The 21,554-nt window shown below is 43.4% G+C and overlaps 1 protein-coding gene and 1 long non-coding RNA gene across 6 annotated transcripts in view; one reads left to right on the top strand and one right to left on the bottom strand.

The window, feature by feature from the left end:
- The window catches only part of LOC309352068, a 62,223-nt gene that overhangs the window by 7,178 nt on the left and 33,491 nt on the right, over positions 1-21,554 (top strand). The gene's annotated exons all lie outside the window — the stretch shown is intronic.
- Positions 1-21,554, bottom strand: part of TASOR2 (transcription activation suppressor family member 2) — a 68,344-nt gene that overhangs the window by 35,092 nt on the left and 11,698 nt on the right. Inside the window, exons 2-7 of one of the 5 annotated variants that reach the window (XM_081879574.1) lie at positions 11,552-11,640; positions 3,831-3,956; positions 3,702-3,721; positions 3,486-3,585; positions 2,113-2,213; positions 345-448 (exon numbers count right to left, since the gene is read on the bottom strand). In XM_081879574.1, coding sequence (XP_081735700.1) covers positions 345-448; positions 2,113-2,213; positions 3,486-3,585; positions 3,702-3,721; positions 3,831-3,856 — 351 coding nt within the window. In that variant the 5' untranslated portion in view covers positions 3,857-3,956; positions 11,552-11,640. Of the gene's footprint in view, positions 1-344; positions 449-2,112; positions 2,214-3,485; positions 3,586-3,701; positions 3,722-3,830; positions 3,957-6,473; positions 6,710-8,072; positions 8,096-11,551; positions 11,641-21,554 lie in introns of those variants that run through there. The other 4 variants (XM_081879578.1, XM_081879576.1, XM_081879577.1 and 1 more) reach the window with 4 other exon arrangements.

Raw genomic sequence — 21,554 nt, 5'->3', positions numbered from 1 at the left:
GATCTTTTATGATCTGGCAGTACAAAAATACTTTTACAAATAAATAAAACAGCAAATTCCTAGAATCGTGCTGCAACAGAATATTGGAAACTGCCCTTTTTCTATTTATAGATCCCCAGTTTTCTGATTTGTTAACCCCTTCTCTGTGGCGCTCCCTATGCAAACTGTCTCTGCGGTTACCTCAGAATGTTAATAGGCTCAGTGAAGTCCTACGCCACAAAGGTTCTCAAAATGAAGGGATGCAAATTCTACTTTGCTAGGAATGATCAGTAGATAAGGACTGGCAGACATCACTCCACAAAAGTCAGGACAGAAAACTGGTCTCCAAAGCATGATGTACTTACCAGATCTTTTTCCTTCAAGCTCTCAGTTAACTGATTCACTTTTTGTTCATTTTGATTTAACATTTCCACTTCGTATAATCGGAACAAAATGCCTTGATGGCAGACTGCAGAGCAAACAAGCACATTTTTATTTCAGTATTTTTGCAAAAACGCTTGATTGTTTTTAAAATTATTCAGTACCTAACTTCTGAATGCAGTAACTGTCCCAGAATTTATGTACTGTATTCATTTATTTGAACTTATTGCTAACCCTTTCCTGACAATCCCAGGGTGCGTTCTACAAATGTCACAATTAAAATAAAGCCACAACAATGACAAAATAAAAAACCAAATGAACAGTAATGCAGAAGGGGGAGAAGACTGGGCCACTCAGCCAAAATCCTGGGAAACCCTGATAATTCACATTGAGCATCTCTTTAAAATATGTTAACCCGATATGAATATCCTAACTTTTAAAAATTGTTCTAAAACATTACAAAAGGGAGAAACTTAAAATGTGGTAGAGGAATGCAAGACTTCTGACAAAAGAGAAAGCAAAACAGAACCACCACCACCCTAAGTAAGTAAAAATCCTAGGTGAAATACTGGACTCATGGTAAATAATGGGCATGTGTCCTTCTTTACAGCAGACAGTCCTCTACTCCCCCATTTGTCCAATGTTTTCACCTGGGAAATCTACTTGGCCTCATCACTGTCAGCTTTCAGCTGCCAAGATAAGACATTCCTGGTTGCCAAAGCCTTTTGGTTGCTAACTCTGTTCATACTGTAGCTATGACCCACGGCCTGTTTATAGCATTCACCTTTTAGCTGGGTGGGGAAGGATCTGCTCTTTTTATTAAATTTTACTCAATGAGCACTTTTTAGATTTAAAAAATTGGTTTTTAATTTTTTTTATTTCCTGCTGCATTGTTTTCAAATGTTGGGCAAGCTATGTGCATTTGTAAGTGGCTCAGACTTTTTGGGGCAAGGAAAGTAACATAAACAAACATCCATTTCAAGAACTGTCCAGTCCAAGATAATGTGAGGCGGTCTCTCTTTTTTGGCAACACTAAATGAACCCTGATAGCCTAATGCAAAAGTACCTAACAAATAAGAAATCAATGCTGCATGTTTGCACAACAGAGTGCTAACTCCAGTGTTAAGATAAAGCCAACTTGGAGCAGAATTAACCCCCTACAGTAAAATGTACTCCTTGAGTTCAACAGATTGCCCCCCCCCCTTTGCAGTACTGTGTATGGACTTGCCTTTCTGTAAACACAGGAATATGTTTGGGAGTGGGGTAGGCAGCCAGGAACAAAAATCTGTGTCAATACTCTGCTTCCAAGCAGTATAACTGTAACAAAATGCAATCTGATTCTGGTAAAATTCTAAGTTACTTTCGCAACCATATTTTGAGAGGTTGCTCAAAATATGGTTGCTAGATTAGCTGTTTGGTAGTTTCGCTTCACCTTTCGTTTCTATAGGGAGAAAGCTGGACTCATGATAGCTTAACTTAAAACTTATTTTTAAAAACTGAAAAATCCCAATCCAATTTCACTGTCACAGATCATTTTAAAAACAGTTCAAGATCCTTATTACCCCAAGTAAGCGTTCCTTGGCTATAAAAATCATGCCTCCAATTTTATGGAAAAATTAGGAAAGTGCCAGAAGTTTGAAAGCAATAACCATCTCACACAGACAGCAAACATGACCCCTGAAAGGAAACTACTAGCCACTTTTAATAAAGGAAATAATTCTTTGCACAGCTTACATAATTTTAAAACGGTACCTTCATGATTTGTGTAATTGTTTTCCCCAAATACAGCTTCGGGCAACTTTTTTCTCAGCTCAGATATGCCCACAACATACCTGATCTCTAGTCTGGCTGGCCTAGCGAAAGAAAAAGGGGGTTATAGATTCAAGGAATGCCCGGAAACTTTCCTGTCTGGTGACAATCCTAAGACATTGCAACACAGATGAAGCCCTCTGTTACTCAGACCCCTGCGTAGTAAGAGAAGAATTACCACATTTATTCGAATGTAATGTGCACCCTTTGTGGCCAGATAACATCGCGAAAATTAGGGGGCGAATTAGATTCAGCGGTGCGTTAGGTTCGCGTAAATACAGTACTTGGCTTACCAGAAAACATAACTGAAGACAGGTCAACAACCTGTCAGTCTCTTTTTAAAAAAATATCAGAAGCCTTCCGACTGTCTCACACACACAAAAGAGAGAAGTTAGAACACCCACCACGTAAAAAAGTATATTTGAGTAATTTTTATCGAGCATAGATGCTACTATGTTTTGGTTTTGAAACTGGAAAAGCCACCCAGTGTTTGTTTGTTTTAAAAACACACACTGTAGTTTTATAAACTGCTTTCTACTCAACTTTACGGCCAGGGAAGTGGTATATAAATATTACCGTATTTTTCGCTCTATAACACGCACCAGACCATAACACGCATGTAGTTTTTAGAGGAGGAAAACAAGAAAAAAAATATTCTAAACGAAACAGTGGATGTATGATTTTTGTGGTTCATGCAGTGGCCACAGACATGTGATCTGACAGTGAGTTTGGAGTAGCCCAATGCAAAAATCCTGAGGATCCATGTGGATCCGTGCTTTGTAACCACGTTTTAAGTGGGGAGGGAAAGAAAAGCACTCAAGGGACAAGGAGCATGCATGGGGTGTGTGGAGAAGGATGCTGCTAATAATGCTATTTAGCGAGCTGAGTGGGGAGGAGAGAGGGACAGAGAGCCTGCTTGCTTTAAAGGAGCCAACCAGACAGGAGCCACTTACACACTTGTAAGCGGCTCCTCTCCTCTCCCGCTTTGCTCCTTTAAAGCAGCAGGTTCTCTGTCCCTCTCTCCTCCCCACTCAGCAGCTCTTCTCCCGCTTTGCTGTTTCAAAGCGAGCCACGGAGGAGGGAAGGAAGGGGAGCCATGAATCCTCTGCTCACGACTGTAGCAGATCCCCCCGCCATCCGTAGGCATTCGCTCCATAACACGCACAGACATTTCCCCTTACTTTCTCGGAGGAAAAAAGTGAGTGTTATGGTGCAAAAAATACGGTACATCTTTTTTTTAAAGAATGCACTATCTCCTTTTCCCTGCTACTCCTCTACAGACATCAGAGCAAAGAGAAATGAATAATCTCACTTACAACTCTGCTGGGATGGAGCCGCTAAACGGTGAACGAAGAACAATGTCACACAGTCGCTGTTGCTGAATGAAGAGCTGGCCTTTCCAGGAGCAATACAGTGCTAAACGTTTCCAAAATCAAGTGGGGGGGGGGAAGAGATATTAAAATTGCAATACGAAAAAAGAAAAATCTGTCAAAAATGAATATGTTTACCAAACCGATACAAAGTGCTCTTACCTTCTGTCTTACGTTCAGCTCTGCAGACAGGAAAAAGGGAAAGAAAGGAGGGTAAAAGCTGTTTTAAAACCACTGGGGGAATTAAAGTACAAATGACTTATTTTCGTATATTTATTTGAAGGTGCTTACGAGCTCTTGTGGTTTGATGGCGACATTCTCTGCAGTTCACAGTGCTGAGGATTTAACAGTTACATAGGGGCAGGTCTGCCAAGGGTCTTCAGCAGCTTCACAACCAGAAAATTCATACGAGTAATGCTGGAAAAAATAAGAGAAAGTAAATCATATAGAATGGCGGCCTTTCCTTGTGTCCAATATGTGTTATAGGCGTTTATCTCAGAAACCTGAACAGCAACCCAGCAAGGTAGGCCGGAGTTATGATCCTGGCCTTGCAGCTGGGAAGATACAAGGAATTGCTTATGGCCCACAAGTCCAAGGTATTTTTAATATTTTGTTGGAAGCCTCCCAGAGTGGCTGGGGAAACCAGATGGGTGGGGCTATAAATATAATAAAATAATAATAATAATAATAATAATAATAATAATAATAATGCCAATTTTCAAATTGGAGACTTCCCAGCTCACAATATATTAAAAGGGTAAAGGTAGCCCTGCCCGTACGGGCCAGTCGTGACCGACTCTGGGGTTGTGCGCTCATCTCGCTTAAGAGGACGGGAGCCAGCGCTGTCCGGAGACACTTCTGGGTCACGTGGCCAGCGTGACGAAGCTGCTCTGGCGAGCCAGCACCAGCACAGCACATGGAAACGCCGTTTACCTTCCCGCTATAAAGCGGTACCTATTTATCTACTTGCACTTAAGGGTGCTTTCGAACTGCTAGGTGGGCAGGAGCTGGGACCGAACGACGGGAGCTCACCCCGCCGCGGGGATTCGAACCGCCGACCATACGATCGGCAAGTCCTAGGCACTGAGGTTTTACCCACAGCGCCACCCGCGTCCCACACAATATATTAGACCTCACCAAAATCCATCCCCAAATTCTGGCAGGATCCTGCAAGGTGTGTGTGTCCCAAGTACAGCAAAACAATTTCATATGTGAAAGTAAGTCTCTGATAAAAGTATAAATTGTAAATTTACAAAATTAAGAACAAACAATGTAGCTATAAAATAACTTCCCCAAAATTGTTCCGTTTGCATTTCTTCCAGATTTTACTTCGTTCTGCGTTCTCTCATTCCCATCAGAAATAGAGAGGCTGAACTTTTCAATCCAAGTTTTACTGTATTTGTAAGGTTAGCCATTTGTACAATGCCTCAGATTTCATTGAACCAGTCCTCTATTTTTGGTGTTTCTGGCTTTTTTCCAGGCCTGTGCCAGAGTCATTTGTTACCTTCTGCCGAGGAGAATAATTTACCTCCTTACTTTTGTTTATCTCTTCTAGTACACCTTAATTTTAGGACACGTCCAAAAACACAACAGCTTAGCCTCATTTTACATATTTATAAACTGTATTTCTATAAAAAAAAACATAGCGGGGGTGGTGTACGAAAAATGCTGGTTCGCAAGGAGAAAACCGCATTACAAAGGCCTGCCTGAAAACGTCTAAAAGGAGGCAGGGATGATTCCTGCCGAACTTCTAGTGGCAGGGAGTTCCACAGGGCAGAGCCTCCCACCCGAAATGGCTTGGCTCCTAGTCAGGGTGAATTTGATTTACGGTAAATCAAATCGATTTAAATCACTAGTCAGTAAGACTTGATTTAAATCACTAGTCAGTAAGACTTCACTTAAATCATTTTTTTACATAAAGACTCATTCTTGCTGATATATCTTAATATTTACAACCAGAGGTAGGTTACATTTTTGTAACAATAAATTTTCAGAGTAGTTTTTACAGTTATATCAAAAATTACTGATTCGGTTATGCTATTAGGAATACATAGACAGATAATTATGAAATTATTGTGAGGTTCAATAAGTTAACTGTTTATATTTGGACAACTTTCTGCTGTACTTGATTGGAAGGAGAAAAATAATAATTTCCTTAATAACAATTTAAACTATTTCACTAAAGCAATAACATTATAGCATATGTATCCATGTTTGTTAACTGATGTGGTTAAATATCCTCCCCCCCCCCCCTGAGTTTTAGCTGTTTTAGACGGAGTTTTAGCACACATGAAAAACTTAAAACAAACCCATATTTCCTCATGAATAGCCTTTGGATTATAATGTAACTTAAACAGAAAAGTATATTTAGAAAGATTTTTCTTCTGAAAGCGTTTCATTTTAAAAATCTGATTCAAATTTTTAAGAAATCTATTTTTTTTTTTAATTAAATCATTGATTTTTTTATCCACCCTGCTCCTAGTAAAGGCTGAATGAACCTCAAGAACATGGGGAATCAGAGTAGCCTTTGGACTAATAATAATAATTTTTATTTATACCCCGCCCTCCCCAGCCAAGGCCGGGCTCAGGGCAGCTAAGAAGCAATAATAAAAACACGTTGAATGAATACAACTTAAAAACAAGATTAAAATACAACATTAAAATATTGAAACATTAAAATATTAAAATGCAGCCTCATCACAGGAGAAAGGAAAAGGAAAGAGGGGGAGGGAATCAAGTTGTAGCTTAAATAAAAAAAGTAACTTTAGAAAGGTTTTCCCTCCGAAAGCGTTTCATTTCAAAAATCTGATTTAAATTTTTTAAAAATCCAATTATTATTTTTTAAATTAAATCATTGGGGTTTTTTTATCCACCCTGCTCCTAGTAAAGGCTGAATGAAGCTCAAAGAACGTGGGAAAGGAGAGTTGCGGAGACCATTTAAGCCGCGGCGAAGCTTTTACTTCGCCTTTCCGGCGTCAGGCAGCGGCGGAAGCGGCGCATTTCCGGCGCCGCCTGGCTAATTCCCCTGAAATTCAGCGAAACAGGCGGCGGAGGCCCGGAGAAGCCAGACGCCATGACGCCAAAGGCATCTTCCTGGCCCTGAGGACGGAGGCCAAGATGGTTGCCGCCCATCCCTGGGCAAGAGAACCTTCTAGAATCTTGTCAGTTGGCTCAAAAAAGGAAAAGTGACAAGATACCAGCTAATGAAGAATGGAAACAAAACTAATTGATTATGACCCACCCGGGAAGAATGGCAGACGAAGGTGATGGAATACATGGAACTGGCTGAGATGACTGGCAGAATTTGGGACCAAGGAGAAGAGTCAGTGGAAGAAGATTGGAAAAAATTTAAAGCTTATCTTCAAAAATAATGTAAAATTAAGGACTGTTAGAAAGATGTTGGAAAAAGAAAATTATGTGGTTTGGGCAGAAATGACATAAAGGATTAAGTAAAAATGAATTGATGAAAGAGAGAACGTAAAATTATAGTATATTAAGATAAAGCATTAAGATAAAAACAAGGTTGGAAGGATTTGCTGAAATAACAATTTGAATTAGAATACAAAAATGGGAGGTGTGAGGAGGTCAAGGAAAGAAGTAAAGGAAAGAAAGTTATGTAAAGGTTCGATTTGTTCTTTTTTTTTTTTTAACTGATTGTATTTTTTCTGTCTTTTTTATTTTTCCTTTTTCTCTTTTTTCTTTTTGTAACCTTTAAAATTTTGAATAAATATTATTTTTATTTGAAATGGCAAGACTAACTGAAAGATTAAGAGACTAAGACAACAGAGACTTCGAAAAAGATTGGGAACCATTTATGTTGTATCTACGGTAGACCTTATGGGAAATGATATATAATGAGATGGAAAAGATGTTGAAATATACATTTTTTAAAAAAACCAGAAACATTTTTACTTGGTATTGTAGGTCAGGACATTAATAGGCAAGATGTTAAATTGTTCTTATATGCAACAACTGCGGCAAGAGTATTATTAGCCCAGAAATGGAAAGAAGAAGAAATTCCGACGAAAGAAGAATGGCGGATGAAATTAATGGACTCTGCAGAATTGGACAAAATGGCAGGAAGGATTCGAAACCCTGCGGGACCAGAGATTTGCAGAAGATGAATTATTTGAAGAGCAACTGTAATCAACAAATTATGCTAGAAGTTTTGTAAGGAGAAATATACGACATGCTACAAAGTAGGAAAAGATAGATATATTGGTTATGAGTTTGAAATGTAATAGGGAAGATAAGAAATGCATACTGAGAGATTAGACTGGAAAATTTCCAGACAGGATGGATGGAAGTCAAAAAATTGAATAAGATGTAAAAGTAGGTTTAATTGCTGTTGGAAATGGTATGTTTAAAAAAACTAATAAAAATATATATTACAAAAAAGAAGAATGGCAGACGAAATTAATGGACTATGCAGAATTGGACAGAATTACTGTTGAAAATGAGATGTTAAAAAAAACTAATAAAAAAATATTATAAAAAAATAATATTCTTGTCGGTTGGGCATGAGGGGCCCACCTGCAAGAACCTTCGGCCCCTCAGATCTATGGGGCGGCAATTCCTCTCCCCCTGTTTGCAAACCCAATGGGGGAGACTTGCTCACGAGTAGCCCTGCCCGCAATGGACAGGCTGAGGGTGAGGAGGGCCTGCGAAGAGACTTAGAGCCTCCTCTGGGCCGGCTTGGCTGTGAGGCGTTTTGCGTCGCCTCAGGCGGCAGAAAGCAACCCACAGGTCCGAGTGATTGACAGGGTGATTGATGCACGAATCAGCCAGTCAGCCGCAGAGGCGTTTCCTGGGAAGGAGGAGCCTAAAGAAAGCCAGGCTCCTCCCCTCTTCAGGAAAGAAATAATAAAAATATTATGATTAAAGGCCTCATGTGTGTGTGTGTGTGTGTGTGTGTACAAAAATGTGTCAAGTAATTGTTGGAGATGCGGAGATAACTCAGGAACTTTCTACCATATGTGGTGGATTGGGGAGAGTATCCATGCAGAACTGCAAAAAAATGCTAAAGATCTTTATTTATTTATTTTTTATTGATACAGCAAGGGGGGAAAAACACAAATACCAAATTACACACAGGAATAACCATAGGCACATAATTTTCTTAACAAACAATAAAACACATATTGGTCTTAACACTAAAGACCCAACCTCCCGTCTATTCCATATTTCGATTTCATATTACTTATTGCCAATACACACTTTTGTTATAATTAAACTTTTTTCTTAATATATCTAATTTCTTTTCCTCAAATGCTGCGACAGAATTGAAACTATTATATTTATTTTTCAAATATTCTTTGAAAACCTCCCCTTTTGAAACAAATTCCTGTTTTGATTTATACTGACCAGATCTGGTTTTTTAATGAAAGAGATCTCTTTCAATAAAAAACCAGAGGCCTACCTCCTGGGAATAACAGATCTGGATATTCCACAAAAGGGGAAGGGTATCTTTTTATATGCGACGGCAGCAGCAAGAGTTCTGATCGCGGCAAAATGGAAGAGTAACGAAATCCCCTCTATACAAGATTGGATCCCAAAGCTGACAGAATATGCCGAATTAGGCGGTCTATCAGAAAAAATAAAGAATAAATCAGGACCAGGCGCGCAACCTGGGAGTCATTTTGTTTTGTTTTTTTTTATATATATAAATGTTTATTAAAATTTTTGAATACAAATGCATAAATAATAAACAACATTACTTATATCATAACATAATTTCATCACTTCTTTGGACTCCCTCACGTCTCCCGCTCCCACTTGCATCGTTAAAAAATTTTTTCGAGCAAATTATCATCTTGTTTACAATCTTAGATCCGCTCATTTAAGTATAATCTAGCAATTCTCCAAAAGGTTTATATTTTCCTTAGTCTCGCTTATCATCGAATTCAAATCTAATTTAGTGGTGGACAATTTTTTATGATCTAGCATCCTTCTTAACATTCAACCAAATTACAATATTTTTGTAAATAAATCTTAAATTTCTTCCAGTCTTCTTCAACCCTCTCTTCTCCCAGGTCTCGCATTCTGCCAGTCATCTCGGCCAGTTGCATATAGTCCATCAGCTGCATCTGCCATTCTTCCAGTGTGGGTAGATCTTGCGTTTTCCAGTTCTTAGCGATGAGTATCCTTGCTGCCGTTGTTGCATACAGCCGGGAGTCATTTTGGACTCACAGCTGTCCATGGAGGCGCAGGTCAATTCTGTGTCCAGGGCAGCTGTTTACCAGCTCCACCTGGAACGCAGGATGAGACCCTACCTGCCCGCAGACTGTCTCGCCAGAGTGGTGCATACTCTAATTATCTCCCGCTTGGACTACTGCAATGCGTTCTATGTGGGGCTACCTTTGAAGGTGACCCAGAAACTACAACTAATCCAGAACGCGGCAGCCAGACTGGTGACTGGGAGCGGACACCGAAACCACATAACACCAGTCTTTAAAGACCTACACTGGCTCCCAGTACGTTTCCGAGCACAATTCAAAGTGTTGGTGATGACCTTTAAAGCCCTAAACGGCCTCAGCCCAGTAGACCTGAAGAAGGGTTTCCACCCCCATCATTCTGCTGAGGTACAACTCCGAGGGCCTTCTGGTGGTTCCCTCCCTGCGAGAAGCCAAGTTACAGGGAACCAGGCAGAGGGCCTTCTCGGTGGTGGCACCCGCCCTGCGGAACACCCTCCCTTCAGATGTCAAAGAAATAAACAATTGTCAGACTTTTAGAAGACATCTGAACGCAGCCCTGTTTAGGGAAGCTTTTAATACTGGATGAATCACTGCATTTTAATATCCTGCTGGAAGCCACCCAGAGTGGCTGGGGAAACCCAGCCAGATGGGTGGGGTATAAATAATAAATTATTATTATTATTATTATTATTTTAATCAATAAGGAACAAACTCTCCTTATCGACACAAACAAGCCGTTCTTGATACTATATGAAACTGCACTGAATTGTTCAAATGTTTCTCCTGCCGCACCAGCCTCGGGTGCCCTTGGAACTACAGTTCCCATCAACCTCAGCCAGCGGGTGGCGCTGCGGGTTAAACCACAGAGCCTAGGACTTGCCGATCAGAAGGTCGGCAGTTCGAATCCCCACAACGGGGTGAGCTCCCGTTGCTCGGTCCCTGCTCCTGCCAACCTAGCAGTTTGAAAGCACGTCAAAGTGCAAATAGATAAATAGGTACCGCTCCGGCGGGAAGGTAAACAGCGTTTCTGTGCGCTGCTCTGGTTCGCCACATGGTGCACTGTTCTGGTTCGCCTGCTGGCCACATGACCCGGAAGCTGTACCCGGCTGGCTCCCTCGGCCAATAAAGTGATATGAGCGCCACAACCCCAGAGCCGGTCACGACTGGACCTAATGGTCAGGAGTCCCTTTACCTTTTATGCTATATGGTAATTTATGGACCTAATAGGTATCTAAAGCCATTTGCACGTAACAAAATATGTACAGTGGTACCTCTGGTTAAGAACTTAATTCGTTCCGGAGGCCCATTCTTAACTTGAAACTGTTCTTAACCTGAAGCACCACTTTAGCTAATGGGGCCTCCCACTGCCACCGTGCCATCAGAGCACGATTTCTGTTCTCATCCTGAAGGAAAGTTCTTAACCCGAGGTATTATTTCTGGGTTAGCGGAGTCTGTAACCTGAAGCGCATGTAACCCGAGGTACCACTGTATATGTATTTTATCAAAGTAATTGTTGAACTGAAATGCAATTAGGAAGTAGTATATTAACAGTGAAATTTGGGAGGGTGTTCCACTCTGGGCCCTGAGCTATAGCTTGTTTAGCTTATACGTAAATCCAGCACTGCCAGAGAGCTAAGCACAGGCCTGTTCTCAACCCGGATGAATCCTCCCTTCTGCGCTGCAGCAACGATCAAAGTCCCAGCACCAAACACAAACTGAAACTAAAAGGGCGAAGGACGTCGAAAGGTTTCCTCTAGAGAGGAGCCACGTGCAAAGGGGAAAGAGGTTGTTGGGAGTTCAGCAAACGTTCAGTTTTACCTCTGTTTCGGATCAGAGAAGGAGTAAAACGCAGGTCTCCTCAAGTTCTGCCTTGGCAAAGCTGCTCTTTTGTTGGAGAAAAATTCGCCCTGCATTAAGACAGAGGGTAATGAATCAGATCCACCCGGTTTTTTCGCCCATGCGGTGACAGATCTTAAGACCGGCCGCGTGTACGCAGAGCTTTGAAAAGAGGAAGCAAGCTTCTCAACTAGGCATTACCAGGAAATTCGACAGCCTGCATAAACGCTGCAAACTGACGCATGATTTCCTCCCCTTGCACGCCCAGTAACTTAGTCTGCCATTTTGCACAACTGATTCTGGTTTGGCAACACATGAGGAAAGAAAAAGAGAAATGCAGATCACAAGCGGGCTGTTTACTTAGCCCTTCTTTGACTTCTGCGACGACGACGAATTTAAAATATAGGTTAAAATGCAATTTAAAATGCACTCTCATTTTAAAAGTAGCCCATAAATCAAAACCATAAGGGGAGGGAAACATAAGGGTCAGACTGAGTCCAAAGCAAAGGCCAGGTGGAACAGCTCCGTCTTGCAGGCCCTGCGGAAAGATGTCAAGTCCCGCAGGGCCCTAGTCTCTTGTGACAGAGCGTTCCACCAAGTCGGGGCCAGTACTGAAAAGGCCCTGACCCTAGTTGAGACCAATCTAACCACCTTGTGACCTCAAAAATGTTGTCATTTGTGGACCTTAAGGTCCTCCACGGGGCATACCAGGAGAAGCGGTCCCGTAGGTACGTGGGTCCTAGGCCGCATAGGGCTTTAAAGGTCAAAACCAGCACTTTAAACCTGACCCTGTACTCCACCGGGAGGCAGTGCAGTTGGTAAAGCACTGGATGAATGTGATCCCGTGGCAAGGACCCCGTAGGAGCCTCGCCGCGACATTCTGCACCCACTGCACCTTTTACCTTTACCTTTATTTTGTGTGGAATGGTGTTTTTTTTGCAAAAACCGCCTTGAGTCCTGGCCTAGTGAAAAGGCAGGATGAAAATAAATATGGAAATAAATATAATAATGGTTTTCCCTGGCAATTTTAAGACCACGAAAAGACCAAGGCCCTTTGGCAATTAGGAATCTGGGGGAGACACCTAAGGACAACGGGATTATATATATATATTTTTACATCCTGGGGCCAAGTTCCTGAGTTGCTACAGGTTGTCTCCGACACTATCGTACTACTTGTGCAACAAAACTCCCCTCCCTTTCCTTACACACCCTTCTGCCCTTCCCCAAACTCTTCCAGAGGTTTGGGAGCACCCCATAACAGCTTTGTGGGGGGGTATCTTGTGGTGGGGAGTTCCTCTGCCCAGCCAGAAGCCCTTGTGCTAGTAGCAGCACTTGGTCGAATCCTGCCCAACAGACTTAAGGTAGCCGTAGTGATGCTATGCCAGCACAACAAAACTGGGGCAGATGGGGCTGCCATTGGGGGCTGTGAGCATCTTGAGGGTCAAAGCGTGGGGTTGCTAAAGGACCAGAGAGCCCCACGCCCCGAGGTGCGGCCACTGGTAGGAGCGCACCCTGGCTCATAAAAGCATTATTAACAAAGCAAAGCACAGGAAGAATCCTATAAAAAGTTGTGAGTCACAGGGAGAGGCAACGCCAAGGACCATGGCTGCTGGTGGCAATGACGAACGAGGGAATAATTTCACGAGAAAGCCTGTTCTTCCCTATGGAAGAACAGCTGCATGTTCAGGAAAATTACACAGTACAGTCCCTTCCTGATAGGCGTGTGCAATATCTGGCTTGCAACATCACAATATATCACCAGCTGGATCTCTCGATATATCACAATATCTATCTGCGGTGGGTGGCAAAGGGCCTTGCCAGGCTGCCAGGAGGTGGCAGAAGTGGTAGATTTAGTAAAATTAAATAAGGTTCCATATGGTAAACTATTTAATACACTTTCAACTAATTTATGAGAAGTTTAAGTGATTTACTAGCCAAGTTGCCTCTGCACGCATAAGCCCCACTGAGTTCAACTAAACTTCTACCCCCCCCCCATAATTCTAACTCTTACCGAGTTTATTTTACTATTACCCCAAAACTCAAGTTAAATCAGATTCTGAAGGCATTATTTTTGAGTAATCATTGTAATATGAACTGGTTTGTACTTCGTGATTTGTACTTCTTGGCCATAATTTATCTCAACTTCATATTAAATAGGAATGTTTCCCTTTCAAGATATCTGAACGTATTTTGCATCCATTTATATAACTGCACAAATTTGCTTGTATGGTATCTCAAGGGTTAGAAACTAAATTCATAATATTGTCAAGTGTGAGTATTATCTCATTTATCAAAAGGGCCTGAAGGACAGCCAGAATGTATGACTCAGATATAAGTTCTTATTTTCCACCCCAAAAGGTTAAACTTGTTTGGGGCCACATGGAGACAGAAATGTATAGGAGAAGGTGTGTTTATTCTCTCAGTTACTTGCACACATATCAATAAAGAGTTGAATTGTCCATTGTTCAAAAAACAAAAACTAAACTTCTACTATCCTAAGAGTAAGGCCCATTGAATTCAGTAGGGCCTGCTTGTGAGTAGACACGCATTTGCTTGCACTGCTTACTGAAAAACGCCCTCCCCATCATTCGCACACAGTACCCAACCTCCCATTTCAGCATAAGGCAGCCAGCTAAATCTTCTCCCCTCCATCGCCCATCACAACAGAAGGGGGGTACCCAAATGCCCTCATCCCACCAATCTCTGGGTGGGTGGGAGGGAGTGCAAGCAAGCAAAAAGATTGTCTTCTTTAAATTAAAAATGCACCCTTCCTTTTTAATATGGAGGAAAGCTATTTAGGTGGAACCAACCACATAAACAGGTACGCGGATGGCACTGTGGGTTAAACCACAGAGCCTAGGACTTGCCGATCAGAAGGTCGGCGGTTCAAACCCCCGTGACGGGGTGAGCTCCCATTGCTTGGTCCCTGCTCCTGCCAACCTAGCAGTTCGAAAGCACACCAGTGCAAGTAGATCAATAGGTACCGCTCCGGCGGGAAGGTAAATGGCGTTTCTGTGCGTTGCTCTGGTTCGCCAGAAGTGGCTTGGTCTTGCTGGCCACACGACCTGGAAGCTGTACGCTGGCTCCCTCGGCTAGTAAAGCGAGATGAGCGCCGCAACCCCAGAGTCGGCCACGACTGGACCTAATGGTCAGGGGTCCCTTTACCTTTAACCACATAAACACCACCAGGAAATAAAAACAAAAACTCTTCCCCCCTTTTTTCCCCCTACTGGTGGGGGAAGAAAGAAGACCTTTCCAGTTCTTCGTTTACCTTCCCTCTCTGATTATATAGCCATGGGAGGTTCCTCCTGGGTCGTTAGCAGGCTCTGCGTAATTAGCTGAGCTCTAAGTGGGAGGGTACTGGTAAATCCAAAATAGCTTGCTGGTTTGTGGGAGGGTTTATCATCATTTATTTCTTATCGGGAGAGCACAAAGTTGGAAACACGTGCCTGCAAATTATCGGCAAAGTATGTTCAGCTGAGCTACCCCCTGGGAAGCTGTTAAATCTCCACCTTTGGTTCACTGGTATATTAACTTATCACACAGCCGTGCTTCCGGGGGGTTATAAATTTAGACTTCAGTTTGGAAAAAACAGAAAGCCCTTGTTTGCAGATCTGGGAGTTAATATCTTCACAGACCCAGTTCTCCGATATACTAATTTTCTGCAAGCAGGAAACGGGGAAGCATTTCAAAAAAGAAAAGTTCAAGTCAAAGGCGCTATTGTCCAGGAAGGACTCTGCCGCAGGATTTCTCGGGAGAGCGAAAGAGTAACAAAAAGCAGGAAGTGAAAGCGCCACACAATGTCTGTTCCACACTTGCAAGGAATCACTCCTTCAGTGTGGTAGTGCCTGAACTTTGGAACTCCCGGCCACTTGATATTAAGGGTATTCAACTTCACAATACTGCTTTTGGCATGTTTTACGCTCAGGCAAGCCTGCCCAGACATCTAAACTTGACGTGCATTTTAGTAATATGTAATTTCACTTTGCAATACATGTTTTGTAAACTGCTGATTTTACAAATATATACGTTTTGAAGGTGTGGCGAATTAGGTCAACTTGCTTTTGACATCAGAGATTTTTCTGGCCATTTTAATGCATATAGGACAATCCTTCCTGAATCTGCACAATCCTTAAACAAACTGTCAGGGGTTCAGAAGGAGAGACACAGGAGGGGGAGCAAATGGAGAGTGAGGAGGAGGAGTACGAGGGGGGAGCAGGCAGTGACAGTGGAAAGAGTTATTCCACAAGCCTCTCCAGCGAATCGGAGGACTCACAGAAGGGAGCGCCGATGGCCAGGGCGAGGGGGGTTCCAGGGGGGAAGCCCCAGGAGGAAGGGGCCAGCGGGGAGTCCCTGAGCAGCAGTTGGAAATCAGGACCAGCTTCCCCACCAGAGCGCAGTGGGGAGGGGGAGTCCCAGGAATCGGGACCAGTGCTCTCACCACCAGCGGGAGGAGAGGAGTCAGGTTTGGTCACGCCCACATCAGGAAGCGGGGAAACGGTCAGGAGGAAGGTTACCGGCTGGGCACGCGCACCAAGTTCAAATGTACAGGCGAGCGGCACAGCAGGGAGCCCGGGTAGGGAGCCAGGTCCTAAAGCCCGCCGGAAGGAAGGGGAAGACCAAGGGGGGGTCAGCGTCAGACACAAACCTTTAGTATGTTCCACATGAAAAGTACAGAAATTGATTTATTCGTTCATTCAGTGTTTTCCTATCCCACCTTTCTGCCAAAGTTGGGATTCAAGGCGGCTGGCAGTATTTTATAAACATCATTTTAAAATGCCAACACATTAGATAAAAGCAATAGTTTACAAATACAATAACACACATTTAGAGCCAGCATTAAAATACTGAGTGCCCTGATAGCAGGCCAGTTGCCAACATTGTCTGCACATTTTATTAATTTGTGTTTATATTTTAGTATCATCAGCGAATTTAGCAAACTTCCTCCTCGCCCCTGACTCTTTCAAAACCACAAGTGCATTATCAAGGAGGCAAAAAACTTGAGCTAAAAGTGACTCCAAATTAAATTAATTTAAATTCCAAAATGATGATCAGTTTATATGCTTTGGGATTATCAATTTATCTCTCTGCCCTTTGCAGATTTGAAAGGAAGGAGAGAAAAACCAGTGTGAAATGCCACGGCATAGCTGTTGTTTCCCTTTTTTAAAGGGAAATTCCCTTATTCCGAATAGGATTCCTCGCAAGAAAAGGGAAAAGTTGATAGCTATGTGCCACGAGCGTTGTCAGAGGGCTGGACTGAAAGCGGCACACTGTATTCAGGTTTTACACAAAAGAAAAACCACAACCAAAAAAACATTCAGTGTTAACAAACGGGAGGGAAATGTGTTTGGTGCTTCTATACGGCAGCCGTTGATTTCAGTGAAAAGTGAAACTGATTTAAGCAGAAATAAAAGTGAAACTATTGTGTTCCAGCAACCACGCAAGCTCCGTACCAGAGACAGAAGCATATTAATTGTAGGCAGAACTTGCTTTTTAAAGCAACCATGCCAGGATTTTTAACCTTAAATTCAATGTTTACTAGTAGCTCCTTACTTTGCAAATATATATATATATGTATATATATGTTTCCCATCTCCTGTACGCTGCAAATGTCTGACAGAATGGGGACCTGCCTAAGCTAGATGGCTTTCAGGCAAAATTTCTACGATCTCTGCTGCAGGTACCCAACTGTGTCCCCAACTCCATACTTCTGTTAGAAGCTGGTGAATGCCCAATTTCAACTAAAGCGTGGTGGGCTGTCCTAAAACATTGGCTCACGATTTCAGTGTTTGACCGATGAGGAGTTTGTCAGCAAATGGCAGAAAACCATGGCTAGAAAAGCCACCTCTATTGGTCTGTCACACACACACCCCCAACTTTATTACCTGGGTTATGAAGCCACCCTAAAAACGTTAAAGCAAAGATTATGGGATAATACACACAGTGACTTGCGATCTCGATCACACACAGTCTGTAGTCCGCTGGCAGTAGGAGTACAATATGGGCATGTCTTTAAGTTAACACCTTGCATTAAAAACCTGACAGTACCAAATTATCGAAGGTTTTTCACCAAAGCCAGTCTTTCCTTCTGCAGTGTCGGATGGCAGGTTGAGAGGAGTTCCTTGCCAGGACAGACTTTGCTCGTGTGCTCAAGACATCGATTCCATAAAACATATTTTGCTGCACTGTGCGAAATACGAGCAAGCCAGGGCTGAACCAATATTACCCTTGCTGATACCTTTCCCGGGAAAATCAGAGGCTCACTATGCCAGGTTCCTATTGGAAGATCGGACAAACGCCAGAACATTAGCAGTGGTGAAGTTTTTATCGGTGGTTGCAAGGACCAATGATCCCTATCTTTTAAGTCTGAACAAAATACCCCAGTAATGAGATTATTAAGTTTGCAGATGATACAATGGTGGTTGGTTTAATCACGGCTGGAGAGGGGGAGGCGGTCTATAGGAAGGAAGTTGAGCAGTTGGTGCAGGAAAAACAACTTACTCCTTAACTTAAAGAAAAAGAAGAGATTACTGTGGACTTTAGGAAATGTAAATTGAATATTCAGCCACTCATTATTGAGTGGAAGTGCGTGGAACAGGTCTCGGTGTTTCGATTTCTGGGAATGGAGTTGAGAGATGACCTAACAGCAAAGACCTGATGAAGAGAGCACAGCAGAGGTTATATTTTCTGAGAATCCTCTGGAAAAACAATCTCTCAAAGGACCTGTTGATGGCATTTTACCATTGTACTGTGGAGAGTGTATTAACTTATGGTCTCTGTGTGTGGTTTGGGAGCTGCACGGTCAGGGGAAAAACAATGCTGTCCAGGGTTGTGAAGACTGCAGAGAGAATAATTGGGTGCCCTCTTCCCACCTTGGATCAAATCTATGCTTCCAGGTGCCATGAGAAAGCGGCAGAGATAGCGCAGGATAGCGCGCACCCCGAAAATGATCTCTTTCAGCTTCTGCCTTCTGGAAGAAGGTATCGAGTTATAAAGACCAGGACTAGCCGCCTGAGAAACAGCTTCTACACAAATGCAATTCTGGTTCTAAATGCAGCATAATGAGTCTCTATAGTATATTGTATTTTAAAATGGGGTTTCAGAGTTTTTAGGGGTTTTTGAATGTTTTATGTAGATCTTCAATTTCATTGTTCTGTATGGGACAATGACAATAAAGATATCGTGTATCATGTGCTTGTTTAACCTGGAGGTAGGCTGTCTGAATTGTGCATTGCTTTCTAACGATTTGTTGGGTCTCTGGACCGTAATAAAGATTGATTGATTGATTGATATATATGCAGTTGTAAAGCATCTAATGTTTTAGATGCTGCCCATTTTGCTCTGTTGGTATAATTCTGCAAACATACCAAGCTGCCAGAGAACCAAACTTTCATGAACCTCTGGGTTAAGGTATAAAAGACATGTGCAAAACCACACTTATCTTCAATGCCTCCATTGTGAGTCAATGAGGTGTTGTGGTTAGAGTGAAAGACTAGGACCTGGGAGATCGGGGTTCAAATCCGCACTCGGCCGTTAAGCTCACTGAGTGGCCTTGGGTCCGACACTGCCTCCCAGCCTGACCAACCTCACAGGGTCGTCGTGAGGAATAAAGGACCTCGGCATGCTACCTTTACCTCCTTAGATGAAAAATGGTTGAGAGCGCTGGGTATGTTTAGCCTGGAGAAGAGGGAGGTAGCCATCTTCAGATATCTCAATGGAGCAAGCTCGTTTTCTCCTGCTCCGGATGGGAGGACTCGAACCCATAGCTTCAAGTTATAAGAAAGGAGATTCCGACTCAAAATCAGGAAGAACTTTCTGATGACAAGAGCTGTTTGACAGTGGAACCGACTCTCGATTGGAGGTTTTTAAGCAGAGGTTGGAGGTTGTTTGTTTGTTTGTTTTTAAAGCAGAGGTTGGAGGGACGCAGGTGGCGCTGTGGGTAAAACCTCAGCGCCTAGGACTTGCCGATCGTATGGTCAGCGGTTCGAATCCCCGCGGCGGGTGAGCTCCCGTCGTTCAGTCCCAGCTCCTGCCCACCTAGCAGTTCAAAAGCACCCTTAAGTGCAAGTAGACAAATAGGTACCGCTTTATAGCGGGAAGGTAAACGGCATTTCCGTGTGCTGCGCTGGTGCTGGCTCGCCAGAGCAGCTTTGTCACGCTGGCCACGTGACCCAGAAGTGTCTTCGGACAGCGCTGGCCCCCGGCCTCTTAAGCGAGATGGGCGCACAACCCCAGAGTCGGTCGCGACTGGCGCGTACGGGCAGGGCTACCTTTACCTTTTACCTTTTAAGCAGAGGTTGGACGGCCATCTGTCATGGATGCTTTAGCTGAGATTATTATGTTGCAAGGGGTTGGAATAGATGACCCACAGGGTCCCTTCCAACTCTACAATAATTCTATGAAATTTAATAGTAAGTAAAGAAATATGATGGGACACGGGGGGCGCTGTGGGTTAAACCACAGAGCCTAGGGCTTGCCGATCAGAAGGTCGGCGGTTCGAATCCCTGCGACGGGGTGAGCTCCCGTTACTCGGTCCCTGCTCCTGCCGACCTAGCAGTTTGAAAGCACGTCAAAGTGCAAGTAGATAAATAGGTATCGCTCCGGCGGGAAGTTAAACGGCGTTTCCGTGCACTCCTCTGCTTCGCCAGAAGCGGCTTAGTCATGCTGGCCACATGGCCCGAAAGCTGTATGCCGGCTCCCTCGGCCAATAAAGCAAGATGAGCGCTGCAACCCCAGAGTCGGCCACGACTGGACCTAATGGTCAGGGGTCCCCTTTACCTTTAAAGAAATAGGTATATTATTGGGGGCTAGGCCCTTATGGTATTTTTAACAAAGATCTATGGGTATAAATCTAATAAATAATAATACAGTCGTACCTTGGTTGTCGAACAGCCTGGAACTCAGACGTTTTGGCTCCTGAACAATGCAAACCCGGAAGTGATTGTTCCAGTTTGGAAACATTCTTTTGGAACCTGAACGTCCGGCGGGGCTTCCACAGCTTCTGATTGGCTGCAGGAGCTTCCTGCAGCCAATCAGAAGCCGCGATTTGGTTTCCGAACATTCTGGAAGTCGAACGGGCTTCCAGAATGGATTCCGTTCGACTTCCAAGGTACGACTGTAACAGCAATAATATAGTAGATTAGCATCCGCCGGTATCTCTTGATATTATCCGACGGCTTCAGATAAGAAGGAACTTCGGTTAGGGAGCACGTGCTTGCCACAGAGTTATCTGATTTCGCAGAAAATCAGTTTCAAGAAACCTTCCTAGCAGCACTTAAGTAGATGACACAAAACAGTAAGGAACTGGCGACGTCTTTTACTGTTGTGGGGAAAAACACAAAGAACCTCGTGCCAGAAACTGTTTCAGACAATGTCAAAGAAATGGGGTCCATCAATCAATATTGCCTACGTCACATATCCCCAACCTTCGGCCCTCCAGATGTTTTGGACTACAATTCCCATCATCCCTGACCACTGGCCCTGCTAGCTAGGGATCATGGGAGTTGTAGGCCAAAACATCTGGAGGGCCGCAGGTTGGGGGTGCCTGGTCTACATTAACTGGTAAGATCACTCCAGGATTTCAAACAGGGCTGCCCCACCCCCAGCCCTACCTGGAGACTCCGGAAATTGAACCCGGAACGTTCTGCATGCAAAAAGATGTTCTGGCCCGAGCCATGGCCCTTCCCCTCTTGGTGGCCTCAGAGTTCCTCAGTGCCCATAGCTCGAAGCACGTGCTTGCCTTGCAGAGGGTTCCCAGCTTCAGTTGCTGACATCTCCCAGTAGGGTGGAAGGAAGACTTCTGCTGGAAACTCTCGAGAGCCACCAGCGGTCAAGGTAAACCATGTTAGGATTCTTGCTCCATGTTTGCAGTCATGGGATTGTTGTCTATCACATGACGGTGTATATTTTCATTCCACAGTGTGGGAAGTGATGGAGACAGGATGTTTGTGTTACTGTCTTCCGGAATGTAGGACGATTGTCCTTT

The sequence above is a fragment of the Podarcis erhardii genome, assembly GCF_964252035.2.
Source record: "Podarcis erhardii genome assembly, chromosome: 10".
NCBI classification, from domain to species: domain Eukaryota; kingdom Metazoa; phylum Chordata; class Lepidosauria; order Squamata; family Lacertidae; genus Podarcis; species Podarcis erhardii.
Note: the sequence above shows the minus strand (reverse complement) of the source record. Positions and strands in the feature narration are given on the sequence as shown.